The 19,720-nt window shown below is 36.8% G+C and overlaps 1 protein-coding gene across 2 annotated transcripts in view; it reads left to right on the plus strand.

Annotated features, from left to right (window-relative positions):
- Positions 1-6,589: 6,589 nt before the first annotated feature.
- The window catches only part of LOC101008852 (embigin), a 41,637-nt gene continuing 28,506 nt past the window's right edge, over positions 6,590-19,720 (plus strand). Inside the window, exon 1 of one of the 2 annotated variants that reach the window (XM_031662089.1) lies at positions 6,590-6,730. In XM_031662089.1, the coding sequence (XP_031517949.1) occupies positions 6,682-6,730 (49 nt within the window). In that variant the 5' untranslated portion in view covers positions 6,590-6,681. The remainder of the gene's footprint in view (positions 6,731-19,720) is intronic. The other variant, XM_031662088.1, reaches the window with a different exon arrangement.

Raw genomic sequence — 19,720 nt, forward strand, 5'->3', positions numbered from 1 at the left:
AGAAATAATGAATGTTGCCTTTAAAGAGTTGTTATTCTTTTTTTTGAAAATAGCATTTTCCTGGCATTTTTGAAGTTATTGAGGTTATTGTACTAATGTGTCTCTAATCCCAAATAATGTTAGAATAGAAATAATGAATGTTGCCTTTAAAGAGTTGTTATTCTTTTTTTTGAAAATAGCATTTTCCTGGCATTTTTGAAGTTATTGAGGTTATTGTACTAATGTGTCTCTAATCCCAAGCCAGAAGCTTTTAATAGCCTTACAATTATATACTTCTGAGAAACTGAAAGGGAATTTAGATACTTCGTTTGATTGATCTTGAAGCCCAAAGTGCTTTTCTAACTTAGCCAATAGCAGTGAGATAGCTAATAACTATAACCGTTTTCCTGGTTTGCATTTCAGCGTCCATCCAGCATGTGGTTTTCCTTCATAAAAAGTCCTCAAAATAGACCCCTGGCAGGAGGGTGTTCATGGGAGGGAAAGGTGGCAAAAAATGTTCACACTTTAAAATGTCTGCACCTAAACTATGCAGCACAGGAATTTAGGGCCACAGGGCCATTGAAAGATTATTAAGAATCATAACATTGAAGAATCAGGGTTGCCGATTTACCTGTTCAAAATCAAGGTTTTTCAACTTTGGTACTATTGGCATTTTCCGTTGGGTAATTCTTTGTCCTGGCAAGCTGTTATCCTAAAATGTTTAGCAGCATCCCTGGCCTCTACATATGTGGTGGGTGAATTGTACACCCCAAAAAGATATGTTTAATCCCTGATCTTTGGTACCTGTGAAAGTGACCTTATTTGGGAGTAGAGTCTTTGCAGATGTAATGAATGAAAATAAGGTCATACTGAATTAGAGTAAGCCCTAAACCTAATGACTGTGGTCTTTATAAAAGAAAGGAAAGGGAGATTTGGATGGAGACATACACAGAGGGAAGATGATCATGTGAAGACAGAGGCAGATGTCAGACTAATGCAGCTACCACTAGCCAAGGAATGCCAAGGTTGCCAGCAACTCCCAGATGCTAGGCAGAGGCAAGGAAGGATTCTTCACTAGAGAGTTCAGAGAAGGAAGGCCCTGCCAACACCTTGATTTCAGACTCCTGGCCTCCAGAACTGTGAAAGAATATACTTCTGTTGTTTTTGCCACCAAATTTGTAGTCATTTGTTATGACACCTAATTTGTGGTAACTTGATGTGGAAACTAATGTAACCTACTAAATAAATGTAGTAATCTTCCCCCAATTGTGACAAGCACAATGCTTTCAGACATTGCCAAATGTCTCCTGTGGGGCAAAACTACCCTCAGTTGAAAGCCACTGAACAAAATCCCAACTCTTACCGAATAGACTAACAATTGAAACATTTAACAAATCTACAGTCTTTAGAAAGAACGGAAATCTTAGTAGTTAACTTTTGGGGTTTATTTTTTAATAAGTTTTTATTTGGCATAAGTTTGACTGTTAAAGTATCTTAGTGACCCATGTGGAGGTGGTTTGAAACATGAGAATTTTTACATTGCCCTTTGAAATGTATATTATTGCCAAAATTATATATTTTTTAAAAAGATCAGTTTATTTCCATTCCTATACCATCTAGTTTTTAAAATAGTTTTACAAGACTGGCAAAAGTGTACATTGTACTTGTCAGTAGGCCTTAAAAAAAAACTTGTCTGTAAAGGCTTCTTGTCCAATAGTTTCCATACTATGCAGAAAATATCAAGAGTTCTTTATGTGGAGTATTGTCTGTCCCTGACTTAGAAAGTCTGACTTATAAATGTCCCCATCAGGATTAGTGTGTGTGTGTATATGTGTGTATATATATATATGTGTGTGTGTGTGTATATATATGTGTGTATATATATATTTTTTGGAGATGGAGTCTCACTCTGTCATCCAGGCTGGAGTACAGTGGTGCGATCTCAGCTCACTGCAACCTCCGACTGCCGGGTTCAAGCAATTCTCCTACCTCAGCCTCCTGAGTAGCTGGGACCACAGGCGCACGCCACCATGCCTGTCTAATTTTTTATATTTTTAGTAGAGACGGGGTTTCACCTTGCTGGCCAGGCTGGTCTCAAACTCCTGACCTCGTGCTCTGCCCGCCTCAGCCTCCAAAGTGCTGAGATTACAAGCATGAGCCACCGCGCCCAGCCCCGATAACTGGAATTTTTTGACAAGGTTTTTTTTTTTTCCCCTTGTTTTTCTTCCTTTTTGGATGAATCTCTCTGGAGTATAACTTCCAGGACTCAGATATGCCTTATTTCCTTTCTTCTCCTTCTGCTGCATTTATGGACAGGGGATAGGACTACTGTGTTCCTAAAACCCATAATTCTCCATGTGTTGTGTATAATCAGTATTTTACTTAGTAATGGGGTATTTTACAGCTAAGGTTTAACCATATCATGGCTTAAGTGGCGTTTACAATTTGGCATGGGATCACATGGTTATATATAATATTGCTTCCATGAAGAAATATATTCTTATTTCCAAATCTCCGTTTTATGAATAATATATAATCATTCCTATCAGTGTTTCTGTAACTGGGTTGCACGTTTATAATGCTGTATATCAGAATGTTAAAATTAAGCTTCATTAAGTACTGCATGTTGATAGCAATCAGTATAGAGGTGAGAAAAGTAAAGAGAAAGAATAATACTCATTTTAATAGTAGTTGCTTGTTACACTTTTTTCTTAATTCAGTTCGGACACTTCCAAGATTTTTACATATAATAAAGGGATTTGGGAGGCTTTAGAGAGAATGTTTATTCTTAATCAGAGATGTAGTTGCATTTATTTACTGATTTAAAAAAGCAAGTCTTAAGACCCAGTGCAGTTTTCTAGTGTTAATTATTTTTCTTTCCAACTTCAATTAAATGAAGCCCTCAAAATGAAATATGTGAAAATGTTACCTTAATATCTTTAAGTAGAATTATAGCATGTTTATTTCACTTGAAAGTCTTAATGGAATAAATTATAAGCCCTTCTAGCAACACATATTTTAAAATATAATATGTGAAAAACTAAGTAGAGACCATTTTGCTATTTCACAGAAAATTATAACAGGTGAAAATTAAGATGTTACTCAATTCTTTGATGCAGTAGTCTCATGCCTCATCTGCCCTGCAAAGGGAGAAAAAAGTCTTTTGACTTCTTGAGCAACTATTTGATGTTACTCTTTCATGTTGATATTTTTGTCTCTACCTATAAAAGAATGCTATATGGAAGTTTTCCAGCAATGATTAAGAAAGGGTGAGTTTGATAACTGAGAAATACATGTTATGATCTTGGCATCATCACTCATATTTATACAACTTTTCTGATCCTCATTTTTTTCCCCTATCAGGTGAGGTTTACAGTGGAGACATATTTTCAAAGCACTGAGCTGGGCATACTGCGTTTGGAAACCCTAAGTAACAAGTCAGTGACAGAATTTGAATTAAGACCCCAAATTCCTTCCTCTCCATTTTATACTTCTTTTTGTGACTCAGCCTAATCCTTTTAGGGAAGTATTCAAACCACATCTGCCTGAGTCTCCTGCCAATTTCCTTTAAACGCCAGTGTTCGCTGAATCAGCCTCCTGCCAGCTGTCCTCCAACTAAAAGCAATAAGGTTTACATTCTCACTTTCTTGGTTAAAAAATATCTTGCCTAAACAAAGAACTTCTTTTACTATCCTAATACCTTCTGTAGGCTGTCCTGCTTTTCCACTTAAAGCATTTCTGTATATTGCCTCTTTAAGGGACTTTTCCCAAGGCAAAAACCACACAGCAGTAATATATGTTCTTTTGCACTTGGGGCGTTTTCAGTGGAACCTGAAGCTTGATCAAGATTAATGCTTTAAAGGGAATATGAAGTTAAGGTGCTGGTGTTGTTTGGTTTATGGATGTCTGATTGCATTTTTAATATGTGAGCCTGCAATTGGAAATGGCCTCAACAGCTTGTATATTCTGGAAATACCCAGACTTCCCTACCTCCGGAAACTTGGTGTTTCCTTCCTTTCCGATTCCTTCAACTGTCATCAGCTTAGATTCTGCCAAAGCCAAACTTAGACTCATTTTCTCTCCTTGTTCTAACACAGGTCCCTGTTGAGCCTATCCATGACAAGTCCTAGTGATCAGTAAGGGAGAATAGCCCCAGCATTGGAGCTCATCTCCCTGAAATTATCTTCACCCTCCTTCCACCACCAGGCTCAGGCTTCACACTCTAGCCCATGTCCCAATTTGTATAAAATATACTGACTAATTATAGTCTATACTATGCATTAATGGGTGCTGCTGTGAAATTTTAATGACTCTCAATCTCAAATTGTGGGCCTAAACCCCTGCTATTATGATCCATATAGCCCTTTAGGGACCAAGTTTGCCCAGCTTCATATTCCCCATCAGTACCAAGTGTGCATCAGATATTGTGTATCTTCACTTACTTAAGTGGAATAGGAATAAGAATGACAGAACACATTTTTTCTTTAGTGTATGTCACTCTTATTGTTACTGATACTGTGAACAATAATAATAAATGATGCTGGAAATCTCAAAAAGGTTATGGGCTTGTTACAGGGATAAAGAGTATAGTAAGAACCCTTAAGATTGTATTCTGCTCTGTAGTTGGGGTATCCCTGGGGAGGAAAGCAAAGATACCAAAGCTTACGTTTTGCAGGCTTCACAGAACAGATGATATAGTAGAATAGCTGTTTCCTTCTCATCTACCCCCACCTGGCTTCCTGTCCGTAAGTGAATATCATCTGCCTTGATCTTCCTGAAATATTTTGTCTTTAATATAACTTCTAAGTATGCTAGCCCCAAGAATGGAAACAAGGAATTTTCATTAGGAAAATAACATTTATGGGAGCCTTTCTTTTAAGCAGTGTGTGTGTGTGTGTTTGTGTGTGTGTGTGTGTGTGTGTGTCTGAGAGAGAGTTGGGGACGGTGGGAGGGAAGAGAAAGAGAGAGAAGGGGGAAAAGACAGAGGGAGGGTAATGGGGGGAGAGGGAGAATGGGAGAATATGGGTATGAATATGAATGAATAAATAAGTGAATGAATGAATGAATGAATGAATACTAGATGTGACTGGAGGAAAGGTCTTGTATACTTGATAGCCCAGTGAGAAACTCCGTACATATTTTCCTATGTAATCATTGTAGTCTGATTTAATACGTTATTTAAGGACTTTTTTTCTTCTTTTTTGAAAGTATTATAAGTTCCGAGATACATGTGCAGAATGTACAGGTTTGTTACATAGGTATATATGTGCTATGGTGGTTTAGGAAGTGCATTAAACTTCGGAAGCTGTTTTAGAGGTGATTAAACCTTAGGAACACAGCCTGTTGGAGAGTTAGGTTCTGCCAGGTACGTTATTTTATTAGGCAGTATTGTAAAAGCCGTGTTCTAAAGCTAACGTAACGAAAGGGATCACCAACTTTGATTATATTTTTCATACATATAAGAAAATGAAAGAACTGGAAATCTAATATTGTACTAGAAATAACTTTCTGAACAGATTATTTTTAAAAAGTGCAATAAAAATGGCTCAGGTTTCATTTAAATTGAATGGGATTTAATTTAAATAATGCTGCCAAATTTATAATAATAAGCCTTTTTTCCACCTTCTCTGACTTGTTTGATATATTTGAGTGGTTTCCTGGAAGGTAAGGTCTGGTACTGTAAAATAAAAGGAATAGTAGGCCATGTTGTCAGCTGGGAGCGGTGGCTTATGTCTGTAATCCCAGTGCTTTGGGAAGCCGAGGCAGGCAGATCATGAGGTTAAGAGATTGAGACCATCCTGGCCAACATGGTGAAACCCTGTCTCTACTAAAAATACAAAAATTAGTTGGGCATGGTGGCGGGCGCCTATAGTCCCAGCTACTCAGGAGGCTGAGGTAGGAGAATCGCTTAAACTGTGGAGGCGGAGGTTTCAGAGATCTGAGACCACGCCACTGCACTCCAGCCTGGGCGACAGAGTGAGACTGTGTCTCAAAAATAAATAAAAAATAAAAATAAAATAAAATAAATAAAGTAGCTTCAAGGAGAGTGAGAGAGGTGGAAATAGAAACCTTGTTTCTTTAATGAAAATTCAAAAGGAGAGAGAAGTGACAGAGGCAGAGGAAACTGAAAGTCAGGTGATAGAGAGCATGCCTCTTGGTAACCGTAGCTGGAAAACAAATAGCAACCCAAAGTGGCCTGTCAGCCATTTTATCTTCTCTGTTCCTTGATGCCCATTTTTTTTTTTTTAATTCCCTCTATTAAGGTCTGCCTGTCACTCTTCTTTCATCTTCTCTCTCTGCCTCTTCATGTCTTTCCATTTTCTGGCTCTCTCATATAATTCTTTGTTATCTTCAGTTTATTTATGTTTTGTAAAGAAACTATAATAGTGTAATAAAAATGGAAGGCGTTATTTTTTTAAAAAAAGCCATCTGATGTAAGTCAGTAGGGATTTTTAGGTTAAAAAAGAAAAAAAAATCAGAAATTTTTTTCACATTTAATAGTCTAATATATCTCTAAAGGTCTTTGAAGTATATAAGACTTTGAGCTTTCTGAAAACACGGTTTTTCATTAATAGTTCTCAACAGTATTTTAGCTGTTGCAAAGTAGTTTTTAGATAATAATTTACTTTTGGTAAGAGTGTGTAATCACGTGTTCTTTCTCTTATAGATTTGCCTTTTACAAGTCTACCTCTCGGAGAAGAAATGATGGCAAATAACTTTTCCTGGGAGAGTCATAACATATCACTGACTGGTAAATGTATCATGTTTCAAATAAGGCAATTCCAAAATAAGGGTTTAAGCAATTTTTCTTAAACAAAGCTGCTGCTTTTTGCTTTGTGAAGTGGTAATCCCTGTTCCTGGCCTGGTGGGAAAAACATACCAGTAGTGTGCTGGGAATCTCATGTGGTGAGGATGTTTTACTGGGGGCGCACAAAGGAGGAAAATATTCCAGACATGCTAGGGCTAAGAATGGCTCCCCAGAAAATGGATACCTGAGAAAAGGGAGAATCAATTTTGATTTGCGGATACTCTTATGTTTTCATTAATTCCTGCTGGTACATCCATTACATCACTGTAGGTCAAGAAGAGAATTTGTGTATCTATTGGAAGACCTTTAGCCAGAGAAAGTAAAGATGATATCAAACGAGTCACTGTGCTAAGGAGAAGCAAGAAAGGAACTCCAAAATTAAACCTAGCCCTGCTTTCTCTGCTTTTTCTTTCACAGTTTTGGATTCCATGTTTCCAAAGTAATCTCAGTCTTTTAAATTCCTAAGAGTGATTAATCTGGTTTAGGAACAATATTAAAATTGTATAATTAGAATTTAAAACATCACAAACCTAGCTATTAAATCAATAGTTAGGTTTTTCCAAATACACATCTAGTTTTTAACTATCCTCTAGTCTTATGAACTGTTTCTCTATTTCTGTTTAATATGAATAGAAAGTGTGTGTGTGCGTACCTGTCTGTTTCCAAATCTGATAGGAATGGAATGTTTGCATTGAGCTTTTTGAGGGAGCATTTTTGTAACTTTGTACAGCTTTTGTTTGTTCCCAAATGTATGGAGTTTTGTTTGTTTCCAATGTATGGAGTTCATTATTGTAAAAAATAATTATTATAATTTTCCTATGTTCTTTTACTTTTTTCACATTCTAGTTGTTGGTTGCCTCTGTTATGATGAAATGTTTCTTTAAGAGACTCATGTGAGAAAGTAGTTTGCACATTCTTTAACCAGGCTGGCAATGTCGGCAGCAGGGCACCCCTTACTCAACCAGTACAGCTGTGGCCTGGAAACAAAACGGTCAATGCTCAGGGCAGGAACAAAAAAATGGACTTTTTAATTGTTACCAGGCTGGTTATTTACTTACTTAACCTGTTTGGAGGGTTTAACTCCTATTCTTTTATTCTAAATAGTGCTATTTAAAGCCGTATTCCCACTGTTATAAAGAGACTAATTGTTTGCCATTATCCATTACTTACCTCTGTCTTGGCTTGATTAAACTTTAGTCTGTCCTTTTTCTTCCTTACAGACCCGTGAAATGTGGCTTGCCCTAAGTCCGAGCAAGCATTAAAATAAAGAACATCTTGAGAATTGGCTGACTGCAGCCCGGTCATACTGTCTGTGTACACTCTTTCATTTGCCCAATTTCCCTAAAAAGTTCTTGCTTCGTTGCTTATCCCATATTAAAAAATAACCTTTTTCTGTTTACTTTTGGGAGGCTTGCAGATCTTAAGTTTGGAGCTTTTTCTCTATTGCAATAGTCTTTTATAAAATAATGTCTTCAGTCTGGGCATGGTGGCTCACATCTGTAATCCCAGCACTTTGAGAGGCCAGGGCGGGTGGTTCACTTGATGTCAGGAGTTCAAGACCAGCCTGGCCAACATGGCAAAACCTTGTCACTACTGAAAATACAAAAATTAGCTGGGCATGGTAGCGGATGCCTGTAGTCCCAGCTGCTTGGGTGGCTGAGGCAGGAGAATCGCTTGAACCCAGGAGTTGGAGTTTTCAGTGAGCTGAAGTTGAGCCACTGCACTCCAGCCTGGGGAACAGAGTGAGACTCTGTCAAATAATAATAATAATAAAAATAATGTCTTCATTTAAGTTTGGATTTGTTTTTGACAAAAGAAAAGATTTGACGTTAATTTAGAAACATTAGATCTCAGAGTCGGGCACTGAACGGTTACATTTCCATGTAGGTTGTTGCTCTAGTTGCCTTGCCATCAAAAAGTTTGGTTTTAGAAGCTATCTTTACTGAACTATGGAATTTAAATTTGAAGATACATTTATAATTTTTAGTGTCAATGTAAAATAAAAATATCGAGATGAATCTCTAAACAAAATGTTCTGTTTGGTAGAACAGAATTGGAGTTCAGGGCATACACAGAGAGTAGAATGGTCTTCAGTATGACTGAAAAACAAAGAGAAGCTTAGAGGTTTTATTAGAGAGAAATGTTATATATTGTTTTGGAAGAAAACTCATTATTAGCAGTAACAAAGTTTTTGGGAGCTTACAAGCTCTGACTGGTGAGTGATGGAGGTCGGTAAATTAGTCTTAGAGTCATGGTGGTTTGTTTCAGAAGCTGCTAGGTAAAACTGGTTTTAAAGTTATACCAGGTCATTTCAGCAGCTGGCTTGCAGTATTAGTCCCAGGCAGGTGCTTTGTGTCCCAAGTGTGTGTTTTTTTTTTCTTTATTACCAGGTCTCTGGTCTAATTTAGTTGAATATGACAAGGTAACTCCAATTCCTGATTATCAAATTTCACCTTATCAACTATAGACTTTCTTCATACTGTTGTTAAGATTTTTAACTTACTATTTGTAAATGGAGTGTTTTCATATTTTCATAATGTTGTTAGATATGTATCAATATTGATTTTATTATTCGTGTTTGTCTATAAACAATAGTTACGACATTTCTATGTTGTTACTTATTATTTTCTTTTTCTCTCTGGCCATTGTTGAAGTTAACCTCTCTGTTAGGATAAAATGTTTCTTGTAGAGAGATTCAAATACAATATGTTAATTGTAAATTTTGGACTTTGGTCTGGCTCTTTACATATATACTTATCCAAAGATTCTTGAGACTGGAAAACATATGAATTCTTGTGTCTGGGAGAATGAAAACATGGCCTTTGATTCATAAAAGCTTAGTTGTTTACTTATTTTAATATTTTTAAAATATTGCTAATTATTTACTTAACAAACTCATGATGTTGACTATGTACCATGTTTGTATTTCTAAATAACTTAATTCTTATAACAGCTCAATGAGTTGGGTACTGTTATTATTTGTAATTTGCAGGTGAGGAAAGAGAGGCACAAAGAGATGAAGTGAACTGACCAGGATCACAGTTCCTGAGCTGGAGCTTACAGTTTTAAATGCAGGCAGCTTCGTGCCCAGTCTGTGCTGTTAACCATTATGCTTTGCAGCTTTTCTTAATGCCCAGTTACTTGTTTCTTTTAACAGCATTATTAAATCAATTATATTTATTTTAAGAAGAATGACATTAGTTTTGAAATGATGTAGTAAACTACGAAAATAAAGCTATTTTCTAGATTTATTGCTATTTCTAGGTTTATTTAGTAATAAAGCTATTGCTTCATAAGTTGCATTTGCTGCCTGCAATTCCAGCACTTTGGGAGGCCCAGGCAGGCGATCACCAGAGGTCAGGAGTTCGAGACCAGCCTGGCCAACATAGCGAAACCCTGTCTCTACCAAAAATACAAAAATTAGCCAAGTGTGGTGGCAGGCACCTGTATTCCCTTCTACCTAGGAGGCTGAGGCAGGAGAATCACTTGAACCTGGGAGGCGGAGGTTGCAGTGAGCTGAGATTGCGCCACTGCACTCCAGCCTGGGTGACAGAACAAGAGTCCATCTCCCTTGCCCCCCAGAAAAAAAGAAATTGCACTTGCTTAATCTTAAATTTGTGAAAGTAATTGACTGAAACTAAAAGTATTTTTTTGTGCTCTTAGGGGTTTTAAAACAGAGCTTTTCATAATGGACTATTTTTATATCACTGTACTTAATTTTTGAATGTCCATAGTATTTGGAATTCATTATATTGTTTGTATTACCACCATATATTTTTATTTTTGCTTTTTTCCTCTCTGCATGTTAGTGTTTAGTTTCTCAATCCATGTGTTATAATTTAACGGAAGACATTGAAATAAAAATAAACAGCTGCCAGTTACCTTGACCAACTTGTTAACGTTGGAATCAGCTCGCCTGTGATGACCCAGTGGCACATTTTATTTACATGTTGAGATGTGAGCAGCTGTCCCACAAAGTCCTTGTGAGCCAAGGAGGTAATATAAGCAGACATTAGAGGTGCAGATGTGCAAATTAAGGCACAATGTAAGATTCGGGAAGATTAGTCAAGATAAGGAAAGACAACCACATAGTCTAAATCTAGGCCAGCAAGAGGTCTAGGTTAGGACCACCCAGATTCTAGGGGCAGGTGATTGATAAGATTGAGAAGAAGAAAATAAGTGAAAATACTTCATTGCAGAAAGGATCCTAGCATGACTCCAGTGCTGCAAATGTTATAATATTTTTCAAAGGCACTCATCAAACCTGATATGTAGACTGTTGATGTACAGAGAAAAAAATTGAGACCTAACATTCGTAGAGAGTCAGAGAAAGCAAAGATGGAAGAGGGATCTACCCATAGCAACACAAGTGGCAGTGGCTGTGATCAACTTTTGTTCTATATCAGGTGCTTGTTTGTTTTGGTTTTGGTTTTTATTAACAGAGGTATTGATGTTTGGGGCTGGATGATTCTTGGTTGTTGGAGGTTGTTTGCAGGATTGTAGGCTGTTTAACAGCATTCCTAGCCATTGCCCACTAGATGTGAGTAGTACCTGCTAAGTTATGACAGCTGGATATGTCTCCAGACACTGCCAAACATTCCCTGGGGGACAAAATTTTCCCCATTTGAAAATTACCCCCACTGTTCTACACGTTAAAAATGAGAGCCCTGCACATGTTTCCCATCCCTTTATTGTGGGAATACACTTGATTTAATAATATTGTGATTAACATTTAGTAAAGAATCTCACCATAAAGTTAGATGATGGTGCTGAATCACAGGCACAGGACCTCACACTCTATAAGTGGGACCTGTCTCTTCCTTCCCTCCTACTGATGTTCAAATCCTTCCTCTCTTTAAGAATGGAGCCAAGAGCCCATCTTCAATAAAGCACATAGCAGAGAAGCACATATGTTCCTGCTTCTCTGATATGTATTTACTGTATTTTTGTTAATTTTTAGTTGTGTAAGTAAAAATGAGTTCCGTTTTGAAAATATTAAAACATTATTTTCAGCATTAGAGTAAATTAGAGAATCTGAAAACCCTCCTGCCACACCTAAACATTCTTTTAAATATATGGCTATCTACACAGAAGTAAAGAAGTTTCTACTGATCAAAATTGGTGATCAGGGCATGAAGCCCGTTAACTGAATATTGTGTTAGGTTTCCTGTGTTTGTTGCCAAGATACTTGAGTTTTAAGAGCTACAAAAATATAAAAAACAAGGCCTTGAGTTCATGCAAGGAGGAAAGCTGGACCTGAAAACCTGCAGAAAGCTATCATTCCTAGGCTGTAAATGTAGGGAAAGGTTTGATTTAGGGAAGAAAATCAGCAAACAGCACAAGATGACAAGTTGACTTCTTTCTTTTAAAGTTTTGTCAGGCATTTAAACCAAAAGATTTCCAGTGTTATCTGCTAACTAAAAATAATATGGATAAAAATAATTTTAAAACAAGAAACCTCCAAACCCCCAAAGATTTCCCTTATTATTTAAAGACACGGGCGTGTCCTCAACACAGTTTAAATTGCAAATTTACATTACTTGCATTATACTGTACAGGAGCCTCCCAGCTGAGAAATAACACAAAAATGACCCTGCCAGGTAGTACTTCCACAGGGAAGCAATTAAAAACTTCTGTGGAGGAATGTGTTGTCCATCCTGGTGACATAATCCCTACTGTTACATGTCTCAACATATTACAAAACAAAAATATATAAAACAAACACACAGTCCCTAACAGAGCTAAGGAGAGGTAGGATTAGACATTCTAGAGCTTCAGATTATAGAAATACTAGGTAGAGAAATAAAAGAAATATTAAAAACATGAGAATGAATATTATACTGTTTTTTAAAAAGATAAAGCAGGTTTGAAAAATGTCCAAATAGAACTTTAGGAGGTGAAATAAAAAACTTGACTGATGAGGTTCAAGTTTAATTGAATTACCGCCATTTCTATCTCTGTTCTCTCTCCTCTTTTCCAATGGTAAACTCTGTTCAATGTGTTTCTTTCCCATGCTGAGTGTGGGTGTGTGTGTATGTGTGCATCTATAAAAACTATGTAGTATTGTTTGTATTCTTTAGTTTTAGTGGTATTAGTCCATATATATTGTTCTGAAAATTGATTTTTGTCATTCAACATTAGTTTTTGGAGATCTAGTCATATTGCATATGAATATAGCTTTTTTTTTTTTAACTTGTATGCACAGTATAAATACACCAGCTTACTTACAAGTTTTTTTCCTAATGGACCCTAGTTGGCTAATATATTTTTGCTAAAAACCATATATTAAGGGACACCCTACATATATCTCTCTGGGCATAATTGTGAATGTTTTCTCTATGATAACTATCACAAAGTAGAATTGCTCAGTGAGAAATTATGTATATCTTTATTTTATCATATACTTCCAGATTGCCCTTCAAAACATCTTGACAGTTGGCCCCTTCCCCCGACCCACATAGTAGGCTTATATTTTATGTTGAATTGATTTAAATGATTCAAAACAATGAGGTAGGCGTAAATTTTGGTTACTGAATTTTTACTTTTTATAGAAGTTGCAAATATTTTTTCCCACTTGTCTTTAAAGTTTTATGTGGTGTTTTTTAATTGTGAAGAAGTTTCATTATGTGTTTCCTGCTATTATTTGCATACTTTTCCACTTTTCACTTTTTAACCCATTTATAATACAGTTTTATGTTTTGTATGTCAGAAGGAACTAATTTTGTGGTTATTATTTTGTACTGTTAGCCAGCGTCTCAATGCTTTTAACTGAATAGTTCTCTTTTTCCTGATAGCTTTGAAATAGCACTCTAATCATATTTCAGTTCCCAAACTCTGTTCTTTTTACAAAGTGATTAAAGTGCTTCCTAAAGTAAGAAGTACATTTTACTTTGTAACCTAATGCACCAACTGCATTTTCACACACATATGAAACAAAATATTCATCAAATAACACTTACACCTAATAGGTTTGTTATGCTCTGATAATTTCTCTTTTACTCCAATCCATTAAAAAACAAATCTGGTGATAACTATGAAATTGATTTCCTGATCCACTAATGGATTTTGACTTGCAGTTTGAAAAGTTTTGCCTGTTTTATTTCATTGATTTATTGGTATTTTATCACATCATTAACATGTTAGTATTATTTTTTAAAACATTATATCTTTTTATGTCTCTTCTTTTAAAAAACCAGATTTTCTTTCTTGGATTTTCATTCTTTCACATGCACTTCTCTAAATTGGGTTCCGTAAAAAGTACTTTTGGAATTTGGCTGATTCTCCACTGACTCTGTAGATTTATTTTGGGGAAAATTAATGTTTTATACTGTTGTATTGCCATCTGTGATTTAGATCTCATTTGATTTAGAGTATCTGTTGCAGTTAAACTTAATTGTAGTTATTTATGCTTGACTTATATGTCCCCTGCTAGATTAATAATTTTTTAAATCACCTCTGTATCACATATAGCATATAAAAGTACTAAACAAATTTGTTTTGGCCAATGGATGAGCCAACTGTGTGAGACAAGAACTTCTTATGCATTTCTTGCATATCCTCTAAAGTACTTTCTGCCTAGAATTCCTCATATAAATCATGGGGCAGAATTTTAATATGCTTGAACCTTCAGTCTAAGGCAAGGTGCGTTATCTGTCTAAAGAAGTGATTGGTTTTTTAAATACGATATTCCAGGAGCTACAACCACTTCAACAAAAATTTATTGAAAGCCTGCTTTACAGTGGTGAACATGACAGACTTCCCTTTCTGCCCTCCTCCCCCCATGTCATACAGTATATGTTTCAGTGGGAGAGGCAATGAATAAGTAAGTAAACAAATTAATATGAAAGGTGAAACCAGATGGTGCCAAATGCTAGGAAGTATATAAAGGAAGTGTGACAGAGAGAGTCTGTTGTTAGCAGTGTTGTAAGGTTAGAGGAGCCCTTTCTGCAAAGGAGGCATGTGACCTGAGACAGTCACTTGGGGTGTGTACAAAATGTATGTACTGACTCTCTGAGTGTCTGCATGGTTTGGAAGCACCGTAGAAGTTGATACCATGAAACATAAACCATTGTTATAAGACTTAATCTCAAGGACTGGCGTCAGGGTGTAAACACTTGCAGTTTGGACAAATTCATTACCAAGGTAGCGGGCCATGCTTTCAGTTTACATTAGGTATTTATGACCCCTTATCTTGATCTGGTGTGTACTGAGGCTTGTGTTTACCTCTCCTTTGCTGAAATCCAGTTACTTTTATTGTATTTTATTTTTTAGATTCTGGGGTACATGTGGAGGATGTGCAGGTTTGTTATGTAGGTAAATGTGTGCCATGGTAGTTTGCTGCACCTATCAATCCATCACTTAGGCAGTAAGCTCAGCATGCATTAGCTCTTTTCCCTAATGCTCTGCACCCCCTGCCCTCCCTCGACAGGCCCTAGTGTGTGTTGTTCCCCTCCCTGTGTCCATGTGTTCTTATGGTTCAGCTCCCACTTATAAGTGAGAACATGTGGTGGTTGATTTTCTGTTCCTGTGTTAGTTTGCTGAGGATAATGGCTTCCAGCTTCATCCATGCCCTGCAAAGGACATGATTTTGTTCCTTTTTTATGGCTGCATAGTATTCCGTGGTGTATATGCACCACATTTTCTTTATCCAGTCAATCATTGATGGGCATTTGGGTTAATTCTACGTCTTTGCTATTGTGAATAGTGCTGCAATGAACATATGTGTGCATGTGTCACTTTTAAATCCACATTTTCTTTATCCAGTCTGTCATTGATGGGCATTTGGGTTAATTCTACTTCTTTGCTATTGTGAATAGTGCTGCAATGAATATACATGTGCATGTGTCACTTTTAAATCCTTTGTTCCTTGAGATGTAACCATGATGGGTAAAGAAGATGAAGGGATGAAGAAGCCAATCTTGAATGCTTTCCATACCTTCTCCAGTCTTCACTAATTGTAGCAACATTTTTTTGTCAGTTTTATACAGTTATCTGTGTGTGTGTGTGGTGGTGGTGGGGGGGGGGTTCTGCTTAAGTTTTCCTCTGATTTATTTCTGAAATAATTTTGCTACTAAAATAATTTTGAAATCCGTTAGAATAATCCATTTCAAAATTTAAATGGTTCTTGTACCAGGGAATCAAATGATATGACGTTGTCATTTGCTGTTCCTTTCTTCCATTATATTGAAGTGGATATGTGAAAAATGTTTCAAAATAAATGAAAGCTTTTTATCAGGGTAGAGAAGGCAGAAATTAGAAGTAAAGATCGGAGGCAAGTTGTTATGGCTTGAGATGATTTTGATTTGTAAATGTAGAAGAGATGGAAAAAATACTAAAGTGTGATTTATAGCTCCAAGAACAAAAGGGCAGGACTGGACATGGAGGGGAGCATACAGGGCCAAGGACTGACTGTTCTGAGTCCTGGACTGCTACCTCAGCCTGGATCTTGTCCCCTATGTAACCTCAGGTATTGCCTTTCAGATGTACTGAACTGGTACTATGATTACCACTTTGTAGAATTTATTCTGGAGACCAAATATTATATGTTCTAGATATTTGTGAGCTATCAAGTGACATCAGTGCTATGAAATTTTAATCAAATGGAAGGAGTGCATAAATGAAGTATCTAGTATAAATCTTGATAGGTATATATGGATTAGGTTAATGATCTCAAGCCCAGAAACAGTCTATAGCCAGTTAAGCAGGAAATAATTTATTGAATAAAGGATTTTGGCTAGCAGAATTGATGAGAAAACTGGAAATCAAGTTCTGGCAATGCCGGGGACCTCAGGATGACAGACAGCAAGGATTACTGGAAGAGTCTGCTTGATATATTTCTGCTGGTACTGGACTCTTGATACTAGGGCCTAGAATAAAGGCACGTAATATATTTTTAGTAAAATTGTTGAACGAGTGGATACATGAAAAGCACGTGGTAGGTGTTCAGTAAATAAGTGTTAAATGAATGATTGAAGGAATAATGAGGCACAATCACTGCTAGACACTTGCCATTGCTATTGTGATTAATTTCTCAATTCTGCCTAGGTCCTTAACTCCCTCCCTCTAACTTTAAAACCCTGAGTAGGAGGTTATAATTAAAGTGGCCAAACCCTAGTGCTCAGCTGGGCAGAGAGAAGAAATACCTGTTCCTAGGTTTCCGCAGTGAGTGAGTACTTTGCCTGTCACCGAACTTTCAACTGATAGGAAGGGTGTTCGGATTCTGGTTGTCCAAAAATATGATCAATAGCCCCCACTATAGTGTTGGATTAACTTCCTGTTAATTATTTGGAAACAGTGGCAACAAATGTATTTGGTTACTAGAACAATGTAACCATTTACTATAGTTTTCCTGTAACTGATGTAAACAATAGTTGCAGTGTTGTTCTCTATGTTGTAGAAAAATATATTTAATTATTGGATTATTACCCATTGTTATTGTCTCAAATTAAGTACTACATTGTTGAAACAAGAGACATGCAATTCTGGAATTCAAGTAGAATTGTTTTTGCTTTTCTTTGAAATGACATTAAATCAGTTTAGAAAGTAGAGAAATAACCATTACATGCCTTAATTTCTGTTACTAATTGAAGTGGAGGAAAACAGTGACTAATAGAAGCTTTGTTTAGTAAAATTCAACTAGCATCTCCTCTTAGATAATTTTAAATCTTTGATGAATTATTTTGGAAAACCTGGCTTCATTTTCTGGTGTTTCTCTTTCTTTTGAGGATATCTGTGTAAAAAGAAAAATCTAAAAGTTTGAAAATAGGCTCAGCTCATAAACGCCAGCCACATAGTTCACAGGTCTTGAGGGAGTCTCCAGGGAGTACTTGGAGATTTTATATAGATATAAAAAAGTGTATCAAAGTATATGTGTACTACATTTTACTCAAGTTGGGTTTATGTAATTTCAGGCTTCTCTGTGCACATTGGTGATTTCACATTTTAAGTTTATGGGATTCAGGAAGCACACGTGTTTTAGGTTGTATCACATTGGTATGGCACTAATCAGATGGCATGTAAATAACTTGTTGATAGGATTACTTAATAAACTGTCATGATTCTTCAATCAATATGAGACTTAATTTGGGAGAGTGGTGAAATTATAAGAATCAAGGGAATGGTATTATGTTTTATAAATTTTGGATATAAACTTTGAGAATTTTATTCTTATTCAGAGGAATTATAAGTTAACTCCATATGTTTAAGACGCACAACATTAATGATAAAAATAAGATCCATTGTATCTTTTTTTTTTTTTTTTTTTTTTTTGGAGACGGAGTCTTGCTCTGTCGCCCAGGCTGGAGTGCAGTGGCTGGATCTCAGCTCACTGCAAGCTCCGCCTCCCGGGTTTACGCCATTCTCCTGCCTCTGCCTCCCGAGTAGCTGGGACTACAGGCGCCCGCCACCTCGCCTGGCTAGTTTTTTGTATTTTTTAGTAGAGACGGGGTTTCAGCGGGTTAGCCAGGATGGTCTCGATCTCCTGACCTCGTGATCCACCCGCCTCAGCCTCCCAAAGTGCTGGGATTACAGGCTTGAGCCACCGCGCCCGGCCCCATTGTATCATTTTTATATAGGGGTGTTGGCCTCATGTTAGTGTGGCCTTCTGTTTCTGTAAGGATTCTGGATGTTTAATAGACATTTTGGGTTGCATCATGATGCCTTATTGACTTTTATGGTGAAATTGTTACAGGGCAGGTGAATCCCAACATTGGGGTTTAGCCGGAGAAGGTTGGCTCAGGAAAGAATTAAAGAGTGAGCTGATGGTAGAAAAAAGCGGCTTTATTGAGGCAGGGGTGTTACAGCTCTGTGACTTCTCCTTCAGAGCAGGGGTACACCCTGGGCAGTGTGTCGTGAATAGCAGCTCAGGGGCAGTTCTGCAGCCATGATTATACCACTTTTAATTATGTGCAAATTCAGGGGCAGGCTATTCAGAAATTTCTAGAAAACAGGAGGTAACTTCTGGGTCATTGCCATGGAAAGGGATGGTAACTTCTGGGTGTAGCCATGGCCATGGGAAACTGTCATGGTGCTGGTGGGTGTGTCTTGTGGAGAGGAGCTTTCGATGTCTCTTCCTTGTTTCTGTCAGTCTTCAGTCTGGTCCAGAGTCACATTCCACCTCCTATCTCATTATGAATAAAGAAAAGTCAGGCTGATGGGGCTCTGTGTTTTCTATCTTGGCTTCTATCAGAGTTGTCCCATCTAATCTGTTGTATATATCACAGTTCACTTAATTGTTTTTAGTAAGAGTTTCTGTCTTTAAAGCATGTTTGGAAACACTATCCTATGCAATAAATTTTAATTGGCTTCTTCCATATTTTCTTTTTCTTAATAAATAACAAAGCAGACTTTTATTTGTAGTGAAATGGTTTAAAAGATTGGGTCCTGAATAGACCCAAGAAAATCTAAATGTCATTTCTCTGAAGACTGCAAATGTTATCTATGAAAATAAGAAATTTTTTAGACAGGTATAAATTACTATATGGTTTTAAGAACAGTCTTAAAAATATGTTTCAGAAACAAATTGCTATGGTTTTAGAAATGCAGATGTCATAGATGTTTTTGCAGCACTCTAAAGCGGCAAAAATGCATTGCAGTTGTGCAGTATTAAGGAAGTTGAAACATTGTCGACTGAGCTCATATTAGTTTGTTGGCTAACCATGAAATATGTAAAAAGGTAGAGCTTTTTGCATATTTTTGATGCTGTGATTTCTTGACAGGAAGGAAAACAAACTGCAGAAGCACAACAAACTGCAGAAGCACCTGCAAAGTATTATAGGGAACAGTGAGACAAGGATTAGGGCTTGGAGGATGGCCTACCAATAAGAAAAGCTGCATTGCATTTTAAGTTATATAAAACTGTGTTTAGTTGAAAATGTGTATTTTAAAAATATTTTGATTGCACTGTTCATTTATCATCACATTCACACTGATATA

This window comes from Papio anubis, unplaced genomic scaffold (assembly GCF_008728515.1).
Source record: "Papio anubis isolate 15944 unplaced genomic scaffold, Panubis1.0 scaffold386, whole genome shotgun sequence".
Lineage (NCBI taxonomy): Eukaryota > Metazoa > Chordata > Mammalia > Primates > Cercopithecidae > Papio > Papio anubis.